This window comes from Hesperophylax consimilis, chromosome 18, assembly GCF_061612785.1.
Source record: "Hesperophylax consimilis isolate HC1 chromosome 18, BYU_Hcon_1.0, whole genome shotgun sequence".
Classification (NCBI taxonomy): domain Eukaryota; kingdom Metazoa; phylum Arthropoda; class Insecta; order Trichoptera; family Limnephilidae; genus Hesperophylax; species Hesperophylax consimilis.
Window position 1 is genome coordinate 27247377 of NC_142853.1, and position 22428 is coordinate 27269804.

Consider the following 22428-nt stretch of genomic DNA (forward strand, 5'->3'; position numbering starts at 1 on the left):
TAAATATGAAATAAAAATAAATTGACTTGACCAATTCAATATTTTTGTTTTTAGCATTTGGAAAATTTCCAAATAACTTGAGTATTGACACATTAGTTAGTAACTCATTGCCAATTCCCTTGGAAATATGCATCAATCATGAAAACAATCAGATTACATCATACTCCATTATTGAAAACTCTATAGTAAAACATAAGCGAATGATTAATTTACTGAGCGATCAACAAACGATGGGCATAAAATTCAGGACAGATGAAACAGCAAAGGAAATAGAAGCAATTTTCCAGACATTCAAAACTAACAACCCTAATATTAAAACGAGTTTTGAAAATAAAAACTCTAAGAATAATTCTAATGAAAGATTACATTACCAGAACCATTGTCGAAGCGTATCTGAATCTGTATCTTCTATGGTAACTTACAGTTTAAATACTAACTTTAGGAAAGCGTGTATGGACATATTGAACACAAACCAATATTCAACAATGTCCGTTCAAGAAATAATAAAATTCAAATTAGAAAATCTAAAAAGAAATCAAAACGCAGATGACGGACAAGGACAATAAAAAATACAAAAGAAATGATTTCACAAAATTATTTATGAATAACAACAAACAATATTACATGGTACATACAAGAAATAAAATAACTATTGAAATAAATTATCTATGTGAGCTGTTAGCCTTCTAATTTTCAAAAAGAAATTATTAATCAGAAGACTTAATTCAATAAAATATTTGATCTATTTGTCTTTCTTTTCTTCCGTGGTGAGAAGTAAGCTTTTAATGCCGACTTTCTCTAATTCTTCAATGAGATCTCCGGACTGGTGCATCTGCAGCATAATGTCGCAGCCACCAACAAATTCTCCGTTGATAAACACCTGAGGTATGGTAGGCCAGTTAGAGAAATCCTTAATACCTAGAAGAAGATTACATTCAATGTGATACATAATGAGTAAGATACGAATTTCAGTCATACATAGATTATTATTATGCAAAAACAATGAGGTTTCAAATTATTATAAGCAATAATTATTAGCCTGAAACACAAATATAAATTGAAATAAACTTCCGAGAAAAAATAAATACTGCCAACGGGAATTGAACCAGAACCTTCTGAATGCCGGTCAGGTGCACGGAATCACAGTGCTACGTCGGATTATTTTTAACAGACAAATAATTTAATAAATGCTAGTATTTCATTCAACAATTATAGCCTTTTTTCCACCTGAAAACAACCAACTTTATGGTTTTAGGAAATTTATTGTTAAATACTTAATTTATCACTAGGTGGCGTCAAGATATATTATATCTTCATTTTGACTATCCTTTGTCTTTGCATAAAAACGTTGTCTTGTAAAATACTATTGTAATTTCACCTTAAATAAAAAAATAATACTAGAAGTTACGTTTAAATAGTGAACATTAAAAAACGGGGCTTCCATTATCCTAATTTATTTTTGGGGTATTATGCCATTTTGCGCTACCTTCTTCTTCAGCTAACGTTTCGGACAGCATTACAATACCAAATCATCATGGCATATGTGTAATTGAAGCTTGTGGTGAGGTATTTACTTATGCATCCAGTCAGTGGCTGAGTTGGCATCGCGTTTGAGTCCCACCCAGGCATAATAACCTTATTCTATCGGTATTACAATGGAAGATGCTCTGAGGAACTAGCGTCATTGATCCCTTCGGCACCGGTGCGTAGTCGGGATACACGCCAAACGGGCGCCCAACATTTGTACACGGTTGACATTTGTCACATGAGAACGGGTCGCTTCTACGATTCGTTCTTAAGTTCAACAGCTCGGCTGTGGAACGAACTGCCGGCCTCTGTGTTTCCTCCCTCCTACAACATGGGACTCTTCAAGACCCATGTTCACTCCTTCCTCTCCACAAAAAGACCCTTCACACAGCATCCCCAAAGATAACATAGGCCCTGAGGGAAATTATTTTCTTCAGGGCCTCCTGTGTGGAGTTAATATAAAAAAAATAATGTGTTCAATGACTCGGCTGGCTAAGTCTTCCATCAGATTACAAGCAACATTTTCCGCTTACTGTGGTGGTAGTAGGAGATTTTCAAATATTGTCAGGTTATTCGTTACCCGGGAATGTTTGTCTTTCTTTTATTAAAAGAGAAAAGAAAAAATAATGCATATGCGATGTCGTGCTGCGCCCTCCAATTCTCCAAGGGCTGGTATTTATTTTCTGATAAGCGTTGGCTAAAGGAGGTAGTGCAACATGGCATAATATCCTAAAAATAAATCAGAATAATAATTTTGGCCGTAAAAATCTCAAATCATATAAGGGGCTTTATGTTGCGCTTACTGGCTTAGAGAGATGCAAAGGCGTCCTCGTAAAAAAGGTTACTACAGCAATTATTATTAAATTATTGGTTATTTCGAGGTTACGTGTGTGAATTTGTAAAAAAACATACCTTGTCTTATGTTCTCGTTCTGCAAAACATCATGGCTATCATATTCTACGCCGTGCATTCTCAATATCTGGGCAACAGCATTACTAAATCCGCACTTAGGAGCTTCAGGAACTCCTTTCATAAATACGACGACTTTTGAATTTTTTACCAATTTTTCAATTTCCTTATTGACTGGAGCTACTGTGGAATAGTATTTAGGTGTGCTTAATATTCCAAATCGAAATGCCGACACAGATGAGCGAACCAATAGATTCATTTTAATTTTGTTTTTCTACCAATTTCCCAGTATTTGCACAAAATTAACTGTCAGATCAGTTTGCCAATTCCTTACCATAGAAGTGCATAGAAGCCGTATAAGCATAGACTACAAGTTTTTCCAATATGTCTTAAAAATAAAAAATAATTTATGTAGGAAAATGTTTACATTATTTGAGCTACATGGGGGCATTTTTGAAACATATCGAAACGTTTTGGCAACCAAAGTATCAATATATTTCCCTTACTTTTTGAAACCCGAATGATGTTTTAATTGAATTTTGACAACGTTGGACTCTTGGTAACAAAGTGATAATCTTCCTGGCTCCGGATCCAGAAGTCGCAGTGGAAACCTGACATGGCAAGTAAATTTAATTTAGTTAATTTGGTTCACATCCGAAAAAAAAATCAAATAATACACAGTAGGTTTGCATCATGTTCCAGAGTGGTAGATAATCCCAGTATAAAAGTATCCCTGAGTTCATAATCAAACGTTGTTTGAAATTTAGTGACCACCTCTTAATAACCAGGTACCCGGCAATATTCCTCTTCCCATCCTCTGAACTTCATTCAGCCTCAAAATAAACAAATTTGGAATGCCATAGTCCCACTTATAATATTCATTCTAAATTATAGATATCTTCAAAAAAAAATTTTCAGAGAATTTGAATCGATTGTACTAAGAAATTAAAGTTTCAATTCGAAGGTTTATCTATTCAATTTTCTAGAATTTTCCATTTTGATTATTTTAACCAATATTCGTCTCCTATTTCTGGGTTTTCAATCAAGCCTACTTTTGGTGAACCCATGGTTCATATTCGACACAGATGACTTATAATTAATAACCACGAAAGAGGGAAATGTCGACTAATCCAATCGATTTTTAGTATCAAATGCGACGTTCTGATGTTTTAATTTTAGTTGATCCACTTTTATTGAACAACAAAAATTGTTTTAAAAACTTGTTCAACTTTGTTGAAAGAGGGTTCACACTAGTCAATATGCTTCAGTGTCATTTCAACAGAGAGTTGATCAACTGAAATTGAAACTTCTGATCGACTGGGTGGTAATAAAGTATTTTTTCTTAAAAATTACTAATTTCTTTAGAAAGGACAATAAAGGAAGATAAATAAAACAAAATGTATTTTATTTTTCACTGTTTAACCACTAAATTAAATCATACTTTTCTTTAAGGTTTGAAGGAATATTTAAATATTTTTTTTTTTTTTAAACTTGCAATAATTTGTTTCATTTTCCAAATTCTGTTCAAACAGTTCAAATGTTATAAAAAAATTAAAGTAAATGAATGTATCAGGGTGCTGGCAGACTGCACGGCTTTAAATTGTATTCAAACAATGCTGCGGAAACGTGATGTCTCTGGGAAAATTCTAATAAACGACCGGTTGCCACCCGGCACCCGGCCTCAGTCTACTAGCACGCTTAGAGTTTTACAAAACAAGTGCAATATAAATTATTAAAATTAAATTGTTCTAAAACATTCATTCTCACGGAATAAGATAAAATTCGTAACAATTAAAAATAACTAAAAAAACAACAAATATGCATGTGCGTCCACTGTATACATTTTTTATGCATTTGATTATCATCAATAAACACATAACCATTCAAAATACAGATCAACTGCTGCTGGTCAATTTCATAAAAAAATTTCTCACTAGTACATGATAGTCCTCAAGCTACACACAATTTTTGATGTTTTCTTTATCCCTAAATATTTTTACCACTTTTTATTGGCGTGATATTACAGCGGTTATTTTGATTGAGATTGAAAATTATAACGTAGGTATTTACAACTTTTAGTAATGGCGGAATTTTTTTTACATATAATTTTTATAGATTTATTTTATAGATTTTATAATATTAAATATTCTAGTACATTGCTTTAACTAGTTTCCTAAAGTATAATTATTGTTAAAACATAAAGATTCCCCCTTTTCCATACGGACAAAACAAAAATTAATTTCTTTTTTGTTGTTTCGATTTTCCAACCATATCTTTGAGTTCTTTTCTCATTATTTTGCCTCCAGGGTTCCGTGGAATGGCATCTAATACTTCCACTCCACCAGCGAGATGCTTATATTTGACAACCTTGTTTGCCACCCAGTCACAAATCTCCTGTTCTGTTACCTTTGCATCTTTTTTCAATACTACGAATGCTCTCGGTATTTCACCAGCTATATTATCTGGAATTCCAACGACGGCTGCATCAGCAATCATAGGCATTTCCATTATTATGTTTTCAAGCTCAGATGGTGACACCTGTAACAAAATAAAACTATTGTAGGCTGTTTAAGGGAAAAGCAAAATTAGGCTAAGACACAGCGACAATGCTTGTAGGAAAGGATTTTTTTGGGAATCTAGTACGTGTAAACAGAGGTAGACTCTGGCAATACTGAGTTGTGAAATAAACATTATAAATAGTATCAGAGTAGGTAGATCAATCTCTTTTACAACCCCGGACGTTTCCGCAATCCTTATATTCGGTCTAATAAATTTATAAAATCTGTATTGAAGTATCATTGAACCTACCTACATACTTCGCTTTCTGTCAATCAATTATACAATACGGCATTATAGGCTGAGGCGGTACATATAAAAAAATCAAACAAAAATAATTTACGTATCACAAAAACCATATTAAAAAAACCCTATTCATATTCGTCCGAACTTTTATTCAAACAATTTAAGGTCAGAAAATGAAGTGCATTATACTTCTACCATGCAACATTACAAATTTATAAAAACAATATTCAAAATAAAATTGCACCAATTAAAAATAACAGAAATCTTAGACAAACGTCAATACTTTCTACTCCTAAATGTTAAAAAACAATAGGACAGTTCAACCATGAATATCTCAGAGTTAATTTTTTTAACTCATTACCAGAAAAAATTAGAAACATGAATGCAAATATAAACGAATTCAAAAGCCACTTTAAAAAGTATTCCGAACAGTTGAACTGAATCATATCAAATTTAAACCAATATAACAACACCCCCCCCCCATACACACAAGCCGTGCTTATTTATAGGGGTACATCAAATACTTATATTATATTATATTATATTATGTAATCAATAACTGTATTTTATTGTGTAATGTAATTCTTGTATATTTTTTTATTAATAAAAATTTAAAAAATATATATATATATACACACACACACATACAAGATAAAACTTAGCATAACCATCGGATTAGTCAGAGCTCTTGCCTCTTTTCCACGGTGAAAATGAAGTAATTATTTAAAAAATATATTTCTATGTGTTCGCTACAATGTTCATTTTGTGCGAACCCTGCTTTCGCTTCGAGACGAAAGGCGCACCTAGTCGTTCGTTGAATTGTTTGGAACTGTTTTGTTGGTAGCATTTGGTTTCAGCTTTCATCAAATTTGTCTATGGTTGTTAGCGTTTGCGTCAGTTCTGATTTTGTGGTGTGCGACAATATTTTTATAATGGAAAATGCTGAAGAAGTGTTCCAATGTTTGGAGGACTTTACTAAACGTCGGCCTAAGGTTATACCACGAGAACTAGAGGATTATTTAAACTTTGTCGCCAGAACCGGCGACCCAGTATACCAGTGGGCCTTGATAAAAAACCTTTTCAAGGAAAAACTCCTCAATGTAATCACCGAGTTCTTTGAAACCTCGCCTGGCTTGGACATTCCTCAATGCCCGAATGTAGACTTGTTTAATTACGAGACAATGAAAAATTCTCTTTTGGAAAAGATCGACGCCTTCGTTTCGGCCCCGTTTACAGTTCAGAGAATATGCGAGTTGTTGACAGCCCCGCGGAAACAATACACTAGAATTGATAAGTTCATGCGCGCGTTCGAGAAAAATATTCTGGTCGTCAGCACACGCGACCCTGGACCCTTACGACGTTCGGAGTCAGAGAATGGAGAAGGACCGGAGGCCATGGTAAATGGCTCAGACAGTAACTCAGATTACAATGTCGATGTGGAAATGGAGGACATGTCAAGTTGGAAAGAGAACGCTGATCCATTACAAACGTATCCTGTTCAACCTGGTTCTTCCGAATCCAACCGCTCCATTGATACTACCACCGCACCCTTCGTATCTCACAATGGCCCACTGCAAGAGGCGCCCACATCCTCGGAACTGATGACTATAGTACCTGACACTAACCACGAAGAAGATATTCCCGAACCATCCACCAGTCTTTCAGAAGCGGCGCTATCTCCTGATCAGGGGACCAGAAATAATAACAATCCCCTCCCCGAACCCAGCGACGAGCCTGCAAGTACCCTGCCAGCGGAATCCTCTCTTGCAGCAATTAAAGAAACAGCTCCTGAAGAAACTGTTGAATCCACAGAAAACAGCGAAGCAGCGGTTGCTTCGACTACTGAAGAATCTGAACCTAAATTGGAAAGTGCAGCTGATACCCCTAGTTCTTCAAATTCCATTGAAACCATAGAAGAAAACCTCCCTAAAGATGAAATCGAAGATTCTCCAGTATCTGCTCCCGCCGAGCTCAATGAAGTCACTTCGAACATCGCCGATGACACTAAAATAGTAACCAGCAATACAGAAATGGAATCTACTCCTTCACCAGATACTAGCTCCGAAGAAAAGGTCACTGAATCGATGGAATGTCAAGAATTCACCCCTATTCCTGAAAGTAAAACTGAAATCGAAACTGCACCAGCTGTAGTATTATTAGAAAGTCCAGTAATAGAAGAACCAGCTGTGGAAGTTTCTGGGTCTATTGAAATGAAAGATACCGATTCCAAGGATGATGAACTTATTGAAAGTGATTCTGCATCTCCAGTTATTCCAGAAGCACCACAGAGTCCTAAAAAAGAAGCCTCACCTGAAATACAAGTGGCGATAACTGAATCTATAGCAGACGTAGTGGAAGCAACTCCCGTGGTCGTCACTCCCGCTGAGGAAACTATCGAGAGTGCGGAGACTGAAGATAAAGTTACCTCAAGTGTTACAGAAATCATTCTTGAACAGAAGTCACCTGAAGCCATCAGTGCGGATACTGAAATAACCTCGACGAAAGTCTTAGAAATTCCTACAGAGACCACAGCTGAAGCTGAGCCAAGTGATAAAGAATTAGTGGATATTGTTCCTGCAGCCGAAGCCATGCTAGAAGAATCTACTCCACCGAGTCCGGCCAAGGAGGTTGTGACTGACCCGTCTGCTGCTGGTGATTCTTGATTTAACCCATTAACTACAACTTCCCACAGTTCAATTATAGCGTAGCAGTTACATGTATTTCAAGATTAATTTAATAAATTTTGTATTTTTATAGAGTCCAACAATAATTTTTTGCCATTGCGAGGTTGATGCTATAATATTTCTGATTTATGATTAGGTTAAATTAAATTCCTACACTTGCATTAGAGTTTAGGAAAGCGATGGCAGTATTAATCAATAAGGGAGCTAATGGTGTTTTGAGTGACATTGTCACTAAACTTTGAAAGTCAACGATTCTAAATAACTTTTTTTCCAGTACATAAGTTTTAACGAATTTACACAGCTTTATATCATTTTTCTTTGACTCTGCTAGCTGCTGTGTGGATAAATTTCTCGACTACTATTATTTATCAATTGATTTTGACTGACGACTATACTTTAATTATTTGTAATGCCGCAATGAATAAGTTTGCATTCAAACTAATTACTCTCATACAGCTTTGTTTCGAGTTTTTACCTTCAAAGGAATAAATATACTTCTAGATACATGAAGGTAAAAATCCAAGTAGAGGTGTTTGTGAGTATGTACTTGGTTTAAGATTATTTTTACTACCTTTGTTCAAAAAGGAAGTCATTCAATTTGTAAAATAATAAAAAAATATTTCTACATCTGATAATTAGTCTTTTTATTATTCCAGAATGGGATTTGGTGACTTCCTCAAGTCTTTTTTGTTACTATCCATTCTACTCTCGAGCCTTCCATTCCTGCTTTAGTTTTGTCTACCTTTGTTTCAGCCCTTAGAATGTTTCCACTGAAGAACTCACATGGTCATGACCTTTGGTGTTCTGTCATCAGGGGGGTTTGTATACAACAATAAAACATATGCTGTTTCCATACCTTATTTATGTTTTTATGTTAACAGTGTACAGTAAAGATTTCATTCCCGGGATCTCTGCAATCCCGGACCTTTGTCGGCACCGTAATCCAGGTGCTGCGCTTCTTAATAGCGGGATTTTTGTTGGTTCACGACCTTGTTTCAACTGTGGGAATATCTTTTTTTTCACAATATTCTTGAGATCTTGGGATGCAGGTCATGAAGATTTTGGGGTAGGTTATATTTACTGCGCTGTTTCTTAGAAGTAAGGAATGTTTTATTGAAATCTGAATAACATTCAGTATTTAGTTTTGTGACATCATTACATCGAGATTATATAGGAATACGATCTCTCACTTCACAATTGTAATGCAATTCATCTGTCAATTTTAGATTTTCTCTACAAGAAATCTATATGTATCCCAAAATATTGGATGAGTTTTTTTAATAGTATGTATTATTTTTTCTGGATTTAGTTTTTTCCTTAGTGCAGCTACTATATCATGTATATAGTCGAACTTGGTTATAACGATCACGGCAATAGCGAGATCACGGCTATAATGAGCAATTACAAAACCATATTTTAGTTCAGGCTTATCTTCATATAATTGTTGACTGGAATAACAAGGTCGATTACCTGATATACCGAGCAAATAATTTTGTCAACACAATTTCTGAATACGTTAATGAGTCGCTGGGTCTGAAAAGTACTTGGAAATTATTCAAGAACTATTCTTGAAGTAAGTAGTAACAAACAAAGGGGCGCCAATTTCCTATCCCGTTAGGGATGGATTCATATTTTTTATGGCACTACCTGTATAGGATTGTCGGCTATGTGAACCATTTGCTATCCATTGGGCACAATTGTCATAAAATCTGCGATATTTGAGCTTCGCAGATTTGTTCCCTTTTTACATCTTCTTTTGTATTACAACTCATAGTCAAATTTGTTTTTGAAGGTACGTAGTTATTAGTACGTACATCCCTGCACGGGGTAAATTTATGCCAGTGATGTACAACCTTTTCAGCAAAGGGGCCGCTTTGCCTATTTTTCAAACAGGTCGCGACCTTACAAGCGGATTTTTTTTTGTTTTCGTTGAGGTGGAGGGGGTTGACAGCGAAATTCAAGAGTAAGGCCCACTGTCCACACAGTCGTCTTTTGTAGGATGCATGTAACCTACAAATGAACATAGGCGTATTTTGCATATTTGTTATGTCTACGCTGCTTCATGCAATAGTCAGTCACGTTACAAAACGTCTCTTTTTTTTTTCAACTAGCATCGAGAAAGAACGTCTTTTGTTGTGAAAATGTCAAGTGAAGATGGTGAAGTGATTATAGCATACAATTTTATTAAAAGACAACGAAACAGGCGAAGAAAGTACTGGATTCATCCATACAACGAAAGAAATATAAATTGTAGATTGTTTGTTGCTGCCAGAGAGTTATCAGAAGATGATTCTGTATTTCAATCATTTTACCGAATGACCAAACATACGTACCAAAATTTAGTCTCTGCTGTTGGACCACTGATACAAAGCAAGCGTCCGTCTGACGAGTCGGTCGATTAGTGACATGTTGCCGCGCGCACCGCATTATGAACGCATGACGAGCGGCTGACGCAACGTTGCAGTTTCGTGGACACAGATTTCATTGTTTCTACGCAAGATGCAAACATTCGTCTTGCAATCGTCAATTGACGAAAGCGTGCGTATGACGTGCGGTTACGTGGACAATGGGCCTAAAGGTTTCTGTTGAATTTTGTGTTATACAAACCGGTTCTTCAAATTTAGTTCCATTTAGAAAATGCAGCTTAAATTAACCAAAACTCTATAAAAAAGTGTTCTCAGCCGGGGTTTTCAAGAATTACCCCAAACATTTAGATTTTTCTCTATAGCCAAGGGGGCCACAAGAATGGGGCCGTGGGTTGTGCATCACTGGTTTGTGACAAATAAATTTTTATAGCCGAAAACCAAAACAATTTGCCAACCCGCATTTATGACAAGTGCGATTTTACAAGCGATATGTGTTAGGTTCAGTATGCACAAACTAGTGATAAAAAGATACACAATTCAGTGAAATTTTCTTGGAAGCCTTAAACCAGGTGATGATAGTTATAATGCCAGGTGATGATAGTTATAAGACCGGTCGGTGGCCGAGTTGACATCGCGCTTGGGTCCCACTCAGGCGTAGTGTGTTCAATTCCTCGGCCGGCTAAGTCCTCCATCACAACACAAGCAACATGTTCAGCTTACTGTGGTGGTAGTAGGAGATTTTCAAATATTGTTAGGTTATTCGTAACCCGGGAATGTTTGTCTTTCTTTTAAAAAAAAAAATAATAAAAAAAAGCGTTGATTGATTTGTCAAGAGGAAATTGAGAAGCATGAAATCAAAATCTTTAAAAAAAATCATTGATAATTAATTTGAGTAATATAAGTGTATTTTACAAATTTATTTTTTTTAATAGGTAATACCTGCTCATTTTTTGAAAATATACTGCACATTTGCGAATATGTTGATAGTAGAGGCATTTAGGTAGGTACATACGACTTTTAGAAAACCGATTTGGATAACGATTAACGGCTATATTAGTTGGTCCCCTCGTACTCGTTATACCAAGTTTGACTGTATATATATTTCGTTAATAATGAATGTTTCCAAATCTACGTATAATATCTGATAAATAAAAAATAAAATATTTTGTTACAATTCTTATTTTTTTATAAAAATTTTAACATTTAAATACCCGGTGCTAGCACCAGGATCCCTGGAATGAGAAATGCTAGCACCGTAATCCCGGTACTGAATGAATTCCCGGGATTGAATGCCCTAGTGTACAGGAAATAAATCAAACAACCTAAATTCAAAATAATTTAATTTTAATCCGAGGAAGCCACAAACTATGTGACAACAATTAATTGAGATTAATGTCTAATTTCCTTGGTTTTTCAGTCATTTTTTTAAATCTAAAATAGATTCGACTCTTGGCAGTCATGTTCCTATACAAAATGTAGAAGAGTCAAAATATTTCTGTTCTCCGATGTAGAATTTCTGAAATACATAGTATTTTAATTAATAACGGTAGGGTTCTTTCGTTCTCTGCAGTAGACACTTGTAGTATTGCTAATATAATATGCAGCATTGTTTTTGTACTTGTTTGTGACATTAACACATATGCTTTGCCAATACACTGTATAATGTACATCGATAGCATAGAATGTATTCAAAACAAATTTATAAAATATCTTACCTCCAAATTCAACAATAACTTTGAATGTTCATTTCAATTTACGCAACAAAGGTGAGCAGTAGCTGATTTATCATTTATACATAGAATTTTAAACAATAACATCGACTGTGACGAATATCTACCCCTAATTAATTTTATAACCTCGTGATTAGGCAATATTTCAAATTTGCGTACACAATTCTGAAACACCAAAGAGTAATAATTATGTGTACTTTGGACTACATTTTGTCAATGACAAAAAAATTCGTGACTCAGAAAAACCAAGCTTTTATCACAGAAAATTATTGTAAATATTTTGTTTGGTTATTGTTATCAGACACAACTTTGTAACTGCTATTATTCTATTAGTCATTTAAAAAAATATTTACTGTGAAATACAGTGAATCCAATAAAAAAAACAGATCATTATAACATTACACAATTAACCATTACGTTATTAACACCTGTTAGGAAGCAGCCTTGTGTTATAAAATATATATTTACTGCTATCTTGAAGTCAGTGAAACTTAACTGAAATTTGTCTACATAAATCTTTACCTCAGAAGAAAAACTAATTAACTAACAAACCATCACGCCGTTTCACCACAGGGGTAGGCAGAGAGGACGGACCGCCAAACAACTCGGTCTTGGCACACACTCCTTGCCTCATTCACATTCATACATCATCTTATACATACTATTCTATTGTTCTGACTCTTGACATGGCCCGACTCAAGTATCTGATTTACTTGGTCGTGCCATGTCTTCCTCGGGCGTCCCCGACTTCTGCTACCATTCACATTTTGCATCGTATATTCTCCTTACACTCCTTTCTTCGCTCATTCGCTCTACATGCCCAAACCATCTAAGCGTCCCTTTCTTGATCTTACTCATTACGCTTACATCAGCCTTGCACTCTTTGCGGATCTCCAAATTCCTCACACGATCATACATGGTTTTACCACACATACGCCTCAGGAATTTCATTTCAACAGCATTCAATCTACTTTCATCCTTTCTTTGCCAGTTCCATGCCTCACTTCCATACATCAGGGTAGGTACCAGCACTCCATTGTGGACTGCTAACTTCGATTCTTTGGACAATTTTTTGTTAGCGCCAACTGCGTTCAGTCCTCCATTAATGGAGTTACCTGCATTTACTCTTCTTTCAATATCTCTGTCAGCCTTCCCATCTCTCGTAAACATGCTTCCTAAATTCACAAACTCATCCACTTGCTCCAATTATTCCTCATTCACAATTATATTGCACACTGTTTTCGTACTCTCTCTTTCAAACACCATTACTTTAGACTTACTTACATTCATCATCAACTCATTCTTCATGCATACTTCGTTCATCCTAGACACGAGAGACTGCAGATCATCTATACTATTAGCAATCAGCACCGCATCATCAGCATACAAGAGGCAACATACTTTCAAATTACTCAAATTACCTCAGAAGAAAGGCGGGTTTAACAGTGCAGTCATTCTTTCCAAAGGCACAATCATTAGCTTAACATTAAGTTTGCTGCGTCTTGCGGCCGGTTTGCGTAACTAATTGTCTTTGCGCGTGATTTGAATTCTTCTATCGTTCAATACTGTTATTATTACAATGTTTCAGAACAGCAGGATTGGAAATGTGAAAAAGAAAAATTCAATTTATTATTTTGTAATGGGATTGTTTTGTGACAATTGTCTATCTAGCAGACATAAAGTGATGGAGCTTACCTGGTTGCCCTTTACTTTGATGAGCTCTTTGGTCCTGTCTACGATGAAGAAGAAGTGATCCTCGTCATAGTAAGCCACGTCTCCAGTGTGCAGCCAGCCCTCCTCATCGATGGTCTCCTTCGTGGCCTTTTCGTTGTTCAAATATCCCTTCATGAGCTGTTAAAGACGGAAATACCATAATATTTATATAATTAATGCATTATTTAAATTATGTCAGTTTCTGAAAAAGCTTAACAATTTTTTACCACTCAAGGATTTTTGTTGTTGTTTTTGTATTGATATCTTTATCAGTGGGTTATAATTCTATATTAAGGGTAAACATAATATATGTTACATTCTATGCATTGCGTAAATTTAGTTATTTTACGAAAATACACTTTTGCAATTTATGCTTTAATATCAAGACAAATTATTTGTTTGCCCCTGTACATCCGCAATATGAATATGAATAAATAGTTTTGTCCGTATACATAAAAAAAACAACAATTCTTTCAAGAGAGGCTTATAAATATAATATTGTATGGGTGATTCAACCCATCCATTAAATTAACGCCATCTATGAACGTGTAGATTGTAATGTACGTTACGTTTACCCTTCATGGCCCTCCAAACTAGTGACTTAAGCCTTGTATTAAGGTTACGGTCTGCAGCGCAGTTCAGTGTGAAACTTTTCTGCGTAAGGTCTTACAGCATTTGGTTTTTCTCAATTAAACAGAATAAATTTAAACAGAATTGATAAACGTCGCTGCATACTCATTATCTTTGATCATTTTAGCCATAAGAGGGTACTCCAAACTTGTTTTAAAACCTTTCTTTTTATGCTATCAGTGTGTACAAATACAATTAAACATGTCCACTTTAAAATTTGATTTGCCAGTATCTCTTGCTGGAAGTTTAATTACCTGTGGTCCTCTGACTATGAGCTCGCCTGTAGAGTTGGGTCCTTGGTTAGTCCCATCAGTAAGTGAGATAATTTTAGCTTCAGTTCCTGGAACCAGTTGACCAACTGATACCAGTTTGGAGGGTGGGTATGTGAAGGGGGTTAAGGTGGCAACCGGCGAACTTTCCGTCATGCCAAAACCTACAAACAATGATTACATAAATTAAATTCTGATTTCAAAACCTACAAACAATGATTACATATATTAAATTCAGATTTTAAAACCTACAAACAATGTTTACATATATTAAATTCAGATTTAAAAACCTACAAACAATGATTACATATATTAAATTCAGATTTTAAAACCTACAAACAATGTTTACATATATTAAATTCAGATTTCAAAACCTACAAACAATGATTACATATATTAAATTCAGATTTTAAAACCTACAAACAATGTTTACATATATTAAATTCAGATTTCAAAACCTACAAACAATGATTACATATATTAAATTCAGATTTTTAAACCTACAAACAATGATTACATATACTCAATTCAGATTTCAAAGGTACACCATGATGCGATTCGAAATTTGTTTAGAGTATATTGTTACAGAAAATAAAACTCAGGTAATTCTTTACGTAAATAAGTGATACCTACATGTATTAATTATCTAACAGACCGAGAAAATAAAAAGGTTTAGGTGACGAGTGAGACCTAATCGTTTTTATTTCTGTGTCTTCTGTTTCACAAAATTGATATTATTTTCAATAACTAATATTAGCACGATAAAGAGTAAGCCTTAATAAGTCAACAATCGGAGTAAGTATTTCTTTTTTGGACTAGCACAAGTATAGACTGATTAATGATATTTAATACCTTGTTGCAAATTAATTTCGTCTCGTGTCTTCCCACACTTCTCCAAGAACTTGTTCAAAGTACTTTCTGTGGTGGGTGCCGCCCCAATGACTATCTCCTTGATGGAAGACAAGTCCTCGGCACTCACCAAAGGATGGGTTCCTAACAAGGAGAGTAGGGAAGGCACAACAAAAAGAACTTCAGGTTTGTACTTCCGTAAACATTTCAAATATTCTTCTGGAGTGAATCTGAAATTAAAAGAATTCATCTTATTCTATAATGCTTATTCCTCATTTTGTATACAATGTTGTTGGTAAATATACTGTCCCTTAACAATTCATTTTACCCACCCCCAAATATCATTATTTTTCTCCAAATTTTATTACCTAATGTACCAACTTTTTTCTTAATTTATTTACTTAGTTTATTCACCAAAAAATTAAAGAAGTAATAGTGTCGTCTCAACTGCTTACAAAACAGGCGATTTTATTATCGTGCTGGCTATTATAATATATAACACCACTATTCTGGCAGTCATTTTGTTTGACGTCACTTCATATTCTATCACCGTGGAGCATACAGGTGATTGCTAGTAAAGGAATTAGACAAAGTAATTACAGAGTTTAACTTGTAATTGAATATATTTATGTACCTACTCAAATTGATGTTTTTTTTTTTAGGTTTTAGTAATGATTTTATTTAATTTTTATTGAATTAGTGAAAATACAATTTTTAACCAATTTTTTTGACATGTTTAAAAAGGAAAGATTAAAGATTTAACTCCAAGAAAAATAGCCAGTATAAGGACATTGTTTGAGGGAGGCATCATGATCCATAGATAATGTTTTAAAATTTAGGCCTGAAAATTTTAAGGAAAAGTGATAATAAATTGTCAGGGGACTTTACATAATGTTTTAAAAATATAACTACCTTGGAATGCTTAATACATGTTGTCCAATCGTCATACAGTAGTTCAGAATCCCATTAAAACCATAAATGTGAAAGAACGGGGGCACCGTAAAAACTGTAGAAACTGTTTCTGTAATATTTAATTATTATTAGTATTAACAAAGAGTTGCTTCAAAAAGAAAACAAGTTTAAAAGAACGTAGGTATTGTTCAATATCAGGCTATATAATTTAATTGATTGTGGAATGAACATATTACAAAATAGATTTACCGTATGTCCGATTTGGACGTGTAAAGACTTTGTCAAGTATTTGCTGAATATTGATAACAAGGTTTCTGTGAGTTAACATGACTCCTTTGGGCAGACCCGTGGTCCCACTAGAGTAGGGGATCAATGCTATTTGGTTCACATCAACCTTGGGCAGATCTGCTTGGTAATCAGCCATCAGCAGGGGCACCAGACCAAAAACTCCTGAAATTGTCGAGAAATAATTACAATTGATTCATCAAACTTTGGCAGTCATTTTTCACTAGTAAGAGTCTTTATTGTGAATATAATTATATATAGTAGGATATGTGTTAGGTAATATCGTTAAAAGATTCAAATTAAGAACACATAAAATTAATAATAAGTGATTTGGAGTAATATAGGTATTATTAGGTCGGTATAAAAAATCACTAGCCATTTTTCTCTTTCTCTTTTCCTCCAATCCAAACTGTGCCTTTGTAGTTTGAGAGATTTTCCTTAACCGCTAGAGCCAATGGCATCAGCTGATCGATAGTCACAATGCATTTTACGTTTGAGTCTTGAAACTGACGTGTGATTTCCCCTAAAAGTTAAAAAAAGTATTTAAAAATAGTTATGAAGTATTTAGGTATACATCATTTAATATCAATAGATCACACTTTTCATGTAAAAATGTTACACAATTTGAATATCATACAATTTTTCTAGGGGATTATCATTTAAATGGGTATATTTTCAGCTATTTTAAAACAATAATTTCACAACAAATTGTTTTCATTTATTACCATCATATTTATTATAGTGTGTGTACATGATTTTATTTAACCGATCACCCCGGTTCTATCATGTCTTAGGGTCAAAATTGTCATTTTTGACCTGCTCTACTAAACGCTCCAATCCATTTTATCATACCTGTCCACTAGAATTTCATTCTGTCATTCATGTTTCATCCGTTCTATTTTGTTGTAGGTATGTGTTATTGATTCCATTTAACCTTATATTGATACAAAATTTACAAAAAAATGTATTTACTTATATCTTTTAGTAACATCCAACTTGGATAAAATTAAATAAACATTTGTCTTTGGTTCCATTTTACCTTGTGTCAATATAAGATTTTAAACAAAATAGTTCTATCTTGTTGTAAGATTAAATTTGTGTCAAAATCTTTCTTTGTATGCTACTTTGAAAAGGGAATCTAGTGTCAATTTGCAATGAAACAGAGATATATTTTTGTACTTGGCCTTTTAGTCTTGAGATGAGCTTTTGACCCTTGTTTATAAATAGGAACTTACCTTCTGTATAAAGTGGGTTTGCAAAGGTCACCGTGAGCCCAGCTTCCAGGGCCCCATTAAGTACCACAACGAACTCTGGAATGTTTGGCAAGACCAGACCCAATACGTCTCCGGGTTGGAGGTGCAGGCCGGCGAGGAAGGCCTTGGCACAGCGAGTTATCATGGCGCGGCATACTCCGTAGGAATAGGATCTGCCTGATATTCCACATGTCTGCAAAAAACAATTGATTAATATTTTTTACAGAAATAATGCTTGGTGAAGATTGAATATGGTATGTAGTCAAATATTAAAATCTTTTTGTTTTTTAACAATTTAAATAGGAATGTGTTGTGTTCCCACAAACAGTTCTCCAACTCGTCGTGGAAGGAGATTTTAAATAATAGGTTCTTTGTGTTAAATCAGGGATTTATTAATACTTCGCATATTACAATGATGACTCGATAGTCGACCTAACTAGGAGCTGGTTAAATGAGAAATAGAAAACACCAAGTTTGTCTGGGAGCATTCTAACTGGTCCTGGCGACTACTGGCTACTAGCTGCCATCTTGTGGACTTCCAAGCAAGCTCTATTCACTGCCCTCTATGAGTGCATCTGTGAAGCTCTTACTTCCCAACAGAACGTAATAAGATACTAGCAATCTCGGCTAGCTTCATCTCTCTGTACTTATTAACTTATTATTCACACAAACTCAAAAACATGCGAGAATCAAATTGTATCGGATGTGCTGACCACGGGACCAGGTCAGCATGTATGACATGGTCGCAACAAGGAACGCGAGCACAAGGAGGGGCTCAGTGGGAGCTCCCCGTGCAAAACTCTCACTTCACTTATCACGGGAGTATGTAATATATTATTTATAAAATAAAGGGAACCGAAGGGGAGTGGACTCTTCCGCCATGGGGCCTTCGGGGAACCAAGGAGGAGTGGAGAGGGGAGATTAGGGCCTCTTCCCTCATTGGGCCTTCAGGGAGCTAAGAGGGAGTGGACTCTCTCGTCATGGGGCCTTCAGGGAACCAATGGGGAGTGGACTCTTCCCCCATGGGGCCTTCGGGGAACCAAGGAGGAGGGGAGAGGAGAGATGAGGCCACTTCCGTGAACTCTTCCCTTGTGGGGCCTTCACGGAACCAAAGGGGAATGGAGAGGAGAGATGAGGCTCTGATCCCTTGTGGGGCCTTCAGGCAACCAGGGGGGATTGGAGAGGACAGATGAGACCTGGGAACACACATTGTGGAACCAGAAGACATAGCCACATATCCAATGACAACCCTGGTGAAATTTATAAAAGGGACCGGGTGACTGTTAAAGGAATGAGGTAAAATTGGAGATAGCACAATGGGCCTATGGCCAAGTGCTCACGGGAAATATATGTAAACCGTCTGCGCTCTACAAAAAAACAAAGTAAATAAAATGTAAGAAGGAGGCTAGATGGAATCAACCGGACAGAGTTGTTTTCAAAGAGAAAGCATGCTGGCCGTATGCCACACTCTGTAATTTTTTTCTTCTTTATGTTTCTTTGATAACTATTTATATATATATATATTATGTTTCACCGCCATTTGCAAACTGTCATTGCTCTATTATGGCATGGCACTGACTTAATTACCAGACACCTCAAAATCCATCAGACGCCACGGCTCCCTACTCTAGTCAGCCTTGAGTTAGTATTTGACGCAACTCTTAAATACGCTGCCCGGTCCTATCGTTTATTCCATTCATACACATATTTTTTTGTAATTATCTTTGTCACAAGCTTTTGAATGAATTGTTGAAACATTTGAATTAAGAATTTACTGGACATAGAATGTTCTTACTTAGAACATTTTATCTCAATTTTGTGAGACAATTAATTGCAAGTCTAGATTATATTAAAAAACTGTTTAGTAAAATTATGTTCGGGCCGCCGCTGTTCGCAGTGTCATTTAGACTAGTCTTGCAAAATTTATTGCATTTCAAATGGTTATATGGTAGTGTTTTACAGTTATAGAGTTAAAAATTGGTATAAACTGTTTGAATTTGCCTTTAATTATTGATTATTATTGTAATTGGGGACATTGGGGTTCAAAATTCAATCATCACATTTGGTAAAATGATAAAAAAAATATGTTTTTTATTCCAGAGTTTTTACTGCATTTAATCAAAGACATTAAATGTTTATTCATTTCATTCAATGGTTATCTTATTACATTAATTGCATTACAAATAATATTTACTCGTATGTTTAGGTGGGTAATTATTCTTGAATCAAGGGTGCACGTTTTTATCTCATGTGAATTGACCTTAAACTATAACAGAGAACTATTATATAAATAATGATTGATAACTACTGTATTTAAGTACCTACACTATCTAGACATAATATTGATCTGTTCATTTTATACATGATTTCATAAAATGCACTAATTATGATATTAAATTAGTTTCAAGTTTGCCAAGCCAGCCCACGTGTTAATTTGCAACATTCAGTGGCGGCTCAAGCACTTCTTTGATGGTGGGGACCGGAATCATGTGTAGGGGGAGTACGGATATTATCGGACAACGTATATTATTGTCCAAGTGTTATTTCTCTTCCATGCAAGTTATGCAGGTTAGTTCATAATATTGCATTCCTCATGTCCAGTGTTTGCATGGCTCTCGCCAAGGCCGGTTGTGTCGTGTTGTGCCCAGAAAACGAACTTTGACTCCCGGATATTGTGTCCTCAGCTTTATTCGAAGACAAATAAAAGGTACGATATTAAATTAATTACTTTTGTGTATATAAGGCGGTAAACTACATTTCAGTGGCAATCGAATGACGATCTATTGTTTTAAAATTTGTATCCCATACCAGGTAGACGGTTATTTTTTTAACTCCATGTCGTATGGATAATATCGGACATGGCTGTTACGGATGATATCGGACACACGAATTAATTCTTATTTTTTATTTATTTATTTAAATTAATATACCAACACCAAATGAAGTGTTTCACATATATATTATGAAAGTATGTTGTACTATGAAAACTATCTACAAAGGGTTTGCTATTGTTGATTTTAAAAAAATATTTTCAAAAATTCATTCTGTTTTTCTTCCATTTCTCCAGATAATGCCGAGATTCAAAAAAAAAGTTGGAGCAGGGGCTCGGTGTGAATGGAAGGCTTGCAATATGAAATCGGCAGTGGAATATGTTTGTGAAAAGAAGATGACAATTCGAGAAGCTGCCTTATTTTTTGATAATAATAATAATAAATAATAATACTTGGATGACTTGTATAGCGCCGTTTTTGTGCAAAAACACCTCAAAGGCAATGATGTCCCTAAAAGTACACTTATTGACAGGTTGTTGAAATTGAAGAATGGATTCCCAATTGAGCTGCACGTCGGTGTGGGTGGTTATAAGCCCACATTTTCAAAAGTTTTTCAAGACTGTTTAGTCGATCATGTAAAGGATTTGGATAACCGCTTGATTCCGTTAACAAAAGATGAGTTCTTAGAACTTGTATTTAAATTGGCTGAATCCCAGAAAATTCCTCATCGGTTCAATATGGAAAAGAAAAAGGCTGGCAATGAATTCTACTATTCATTTCTGAAGAGACATCCAGAATTGTCGTTACGCACCCCAGAATCTACCAGTATTGCGAGGGCCGTTGGATTTAATAAGCCGCAGGTTCATTTATTCTTTGAAAAATTACGTCATTTGAGAAACCAATTCAACTTTTCTCCGTCTCATATATACAATGCTGATGAGACGGGAATAAGTTGCGTGCATAAGAACAAGTTCTAAGCACGAAGGGTAAAAGGCAAGTGGGGAAAATGACTTCCGCAGAAAGAGGCAAGACGATAACACTTATTTTCTGCATCAACGCGGCTGGTGACCATTTCATCCCTCCACACTTCATTTTTCCCCGCGAGAAGATTGCTGAACGTTTGAAAATGGGTGCACCGGCAGGAAGCACGTTCCATGCGCAACCCTGTGGATGGATGAATGGGAGTATATTTTTGAGTTGGATCAAAGCATTCGTGCAAATAGTGAAACCAACAGCACAAGATCCAGTGCTATTGATAATAGACGGTCACGGAAGTCATAAGGAATATTACGTTATAATTTTTGCCCGTTAAAACCATGTTCATATGCTAAGCATTCCTCCACACACGTCAAATAGGTTACAACCACTAGACCGCACCTTCATGAAGCCTTTCAAAAACATGTTCGATGTGGCTTGTACTATGTGGATGCGTAAAAATCCATTCCTCAGAATATCTGAATATGACATAGCTTCTCTAGTCAACTTTGCATTCGCCAAAACATGTCGAATGGAAATATCGATAAATGGTTTCGCAGCTTCGGGTATTGAACCATTTAATCCTGATATTTTTACAGACATAGACTATCTGCCATCGGAAGGTTTAGATATTTCTGACTTTGATTATGAAACAAATCAGTTACAGAAGAGTATTTCACAGAATGAAATAAATCAGCTACTGAAGATTGTTTCACAGACTAAAACACAATCCCCAGAGCATTTACCACCATG

The 22428-nt window shown here is 35.4% G+C and overlaps 3 protein-coding genes across 3 annotated transcripts in view; 1 reads left to right on the plus strand and 2 right to left on the minus strand.

The window, feature by feature from the left end:
* Positions 1-589: 589 nt before the first annotated feature.
* On the minus strand, positions 590-2831 carry Grx5 (Glutaredoxin 5). Its single transcript, XM_089642470.1, has 2 exons — positions 2440-2831; positions 590-918 (listed from the first exon to the last, which is right to left on the minus strand). The coding sequence occupies exons 1-2, from the start codon at positions 2693-2695 to the stop codon at positions 743-745; spliced, it is 432 nt and encodes a 143-aa protein (XP_089498596.1). The 5' UTR covers positions 2696-2831; the 3' UTR covers positions 590-742.
* Positions 2832-3824: 993 nt separating this feature from the next.
* LOC149415589 (uncharacterized) overlaps positions 3825-22428 on the minus strand; it is a 45257-nt gene continuing 26653 nt past the window's right edge. Inside the window, exons 2-9 of the mRNA XM_089642776.1 lie at positions 17912-18122; positions 17053-17199; positions 16641-16841; positions 16392-16500; positions 15483-15709; positions 14616-14794; positions 13714-13869; positions 3825-4974 (exon numbers count right to left, since the gene is read on the minus strand). Of these exons, the coding sequence (XP_089498902.1) occupies positions 4672-4974; positions 13714-13869; positions 14616-14794; positions 15483-15709; positions 16392-16500; positions 16641-16841; positions 17053-17199; positions 17912-18122 (1533 nt within the window). The 3' untranslated portion in view covers positions 3825-4671. The remainder of the gene's footprint in view (positions 4975-13713; positions 13870-14615; positions 14795-15482; positions 15710-16391; positions 16501-16640; positions 16842-17052; positions 17200-17911; positions 18123-22428) is intronic.
* Positions 6111-8543, plus strand: PPP4R2r (Protein phosphatase 4 regulatory subunit 2-related protein). The gene has a single exon (XM_089642777.1). It carries the CDS (start codon positions 6114-6116, stop codon positions 7899-7901), a length of 1788 nt encoding a protein of 595 aa, XP_089498903.1. The 5' UTR covers positions 6111-6113; the 3' UTR covers positions 7902-8543.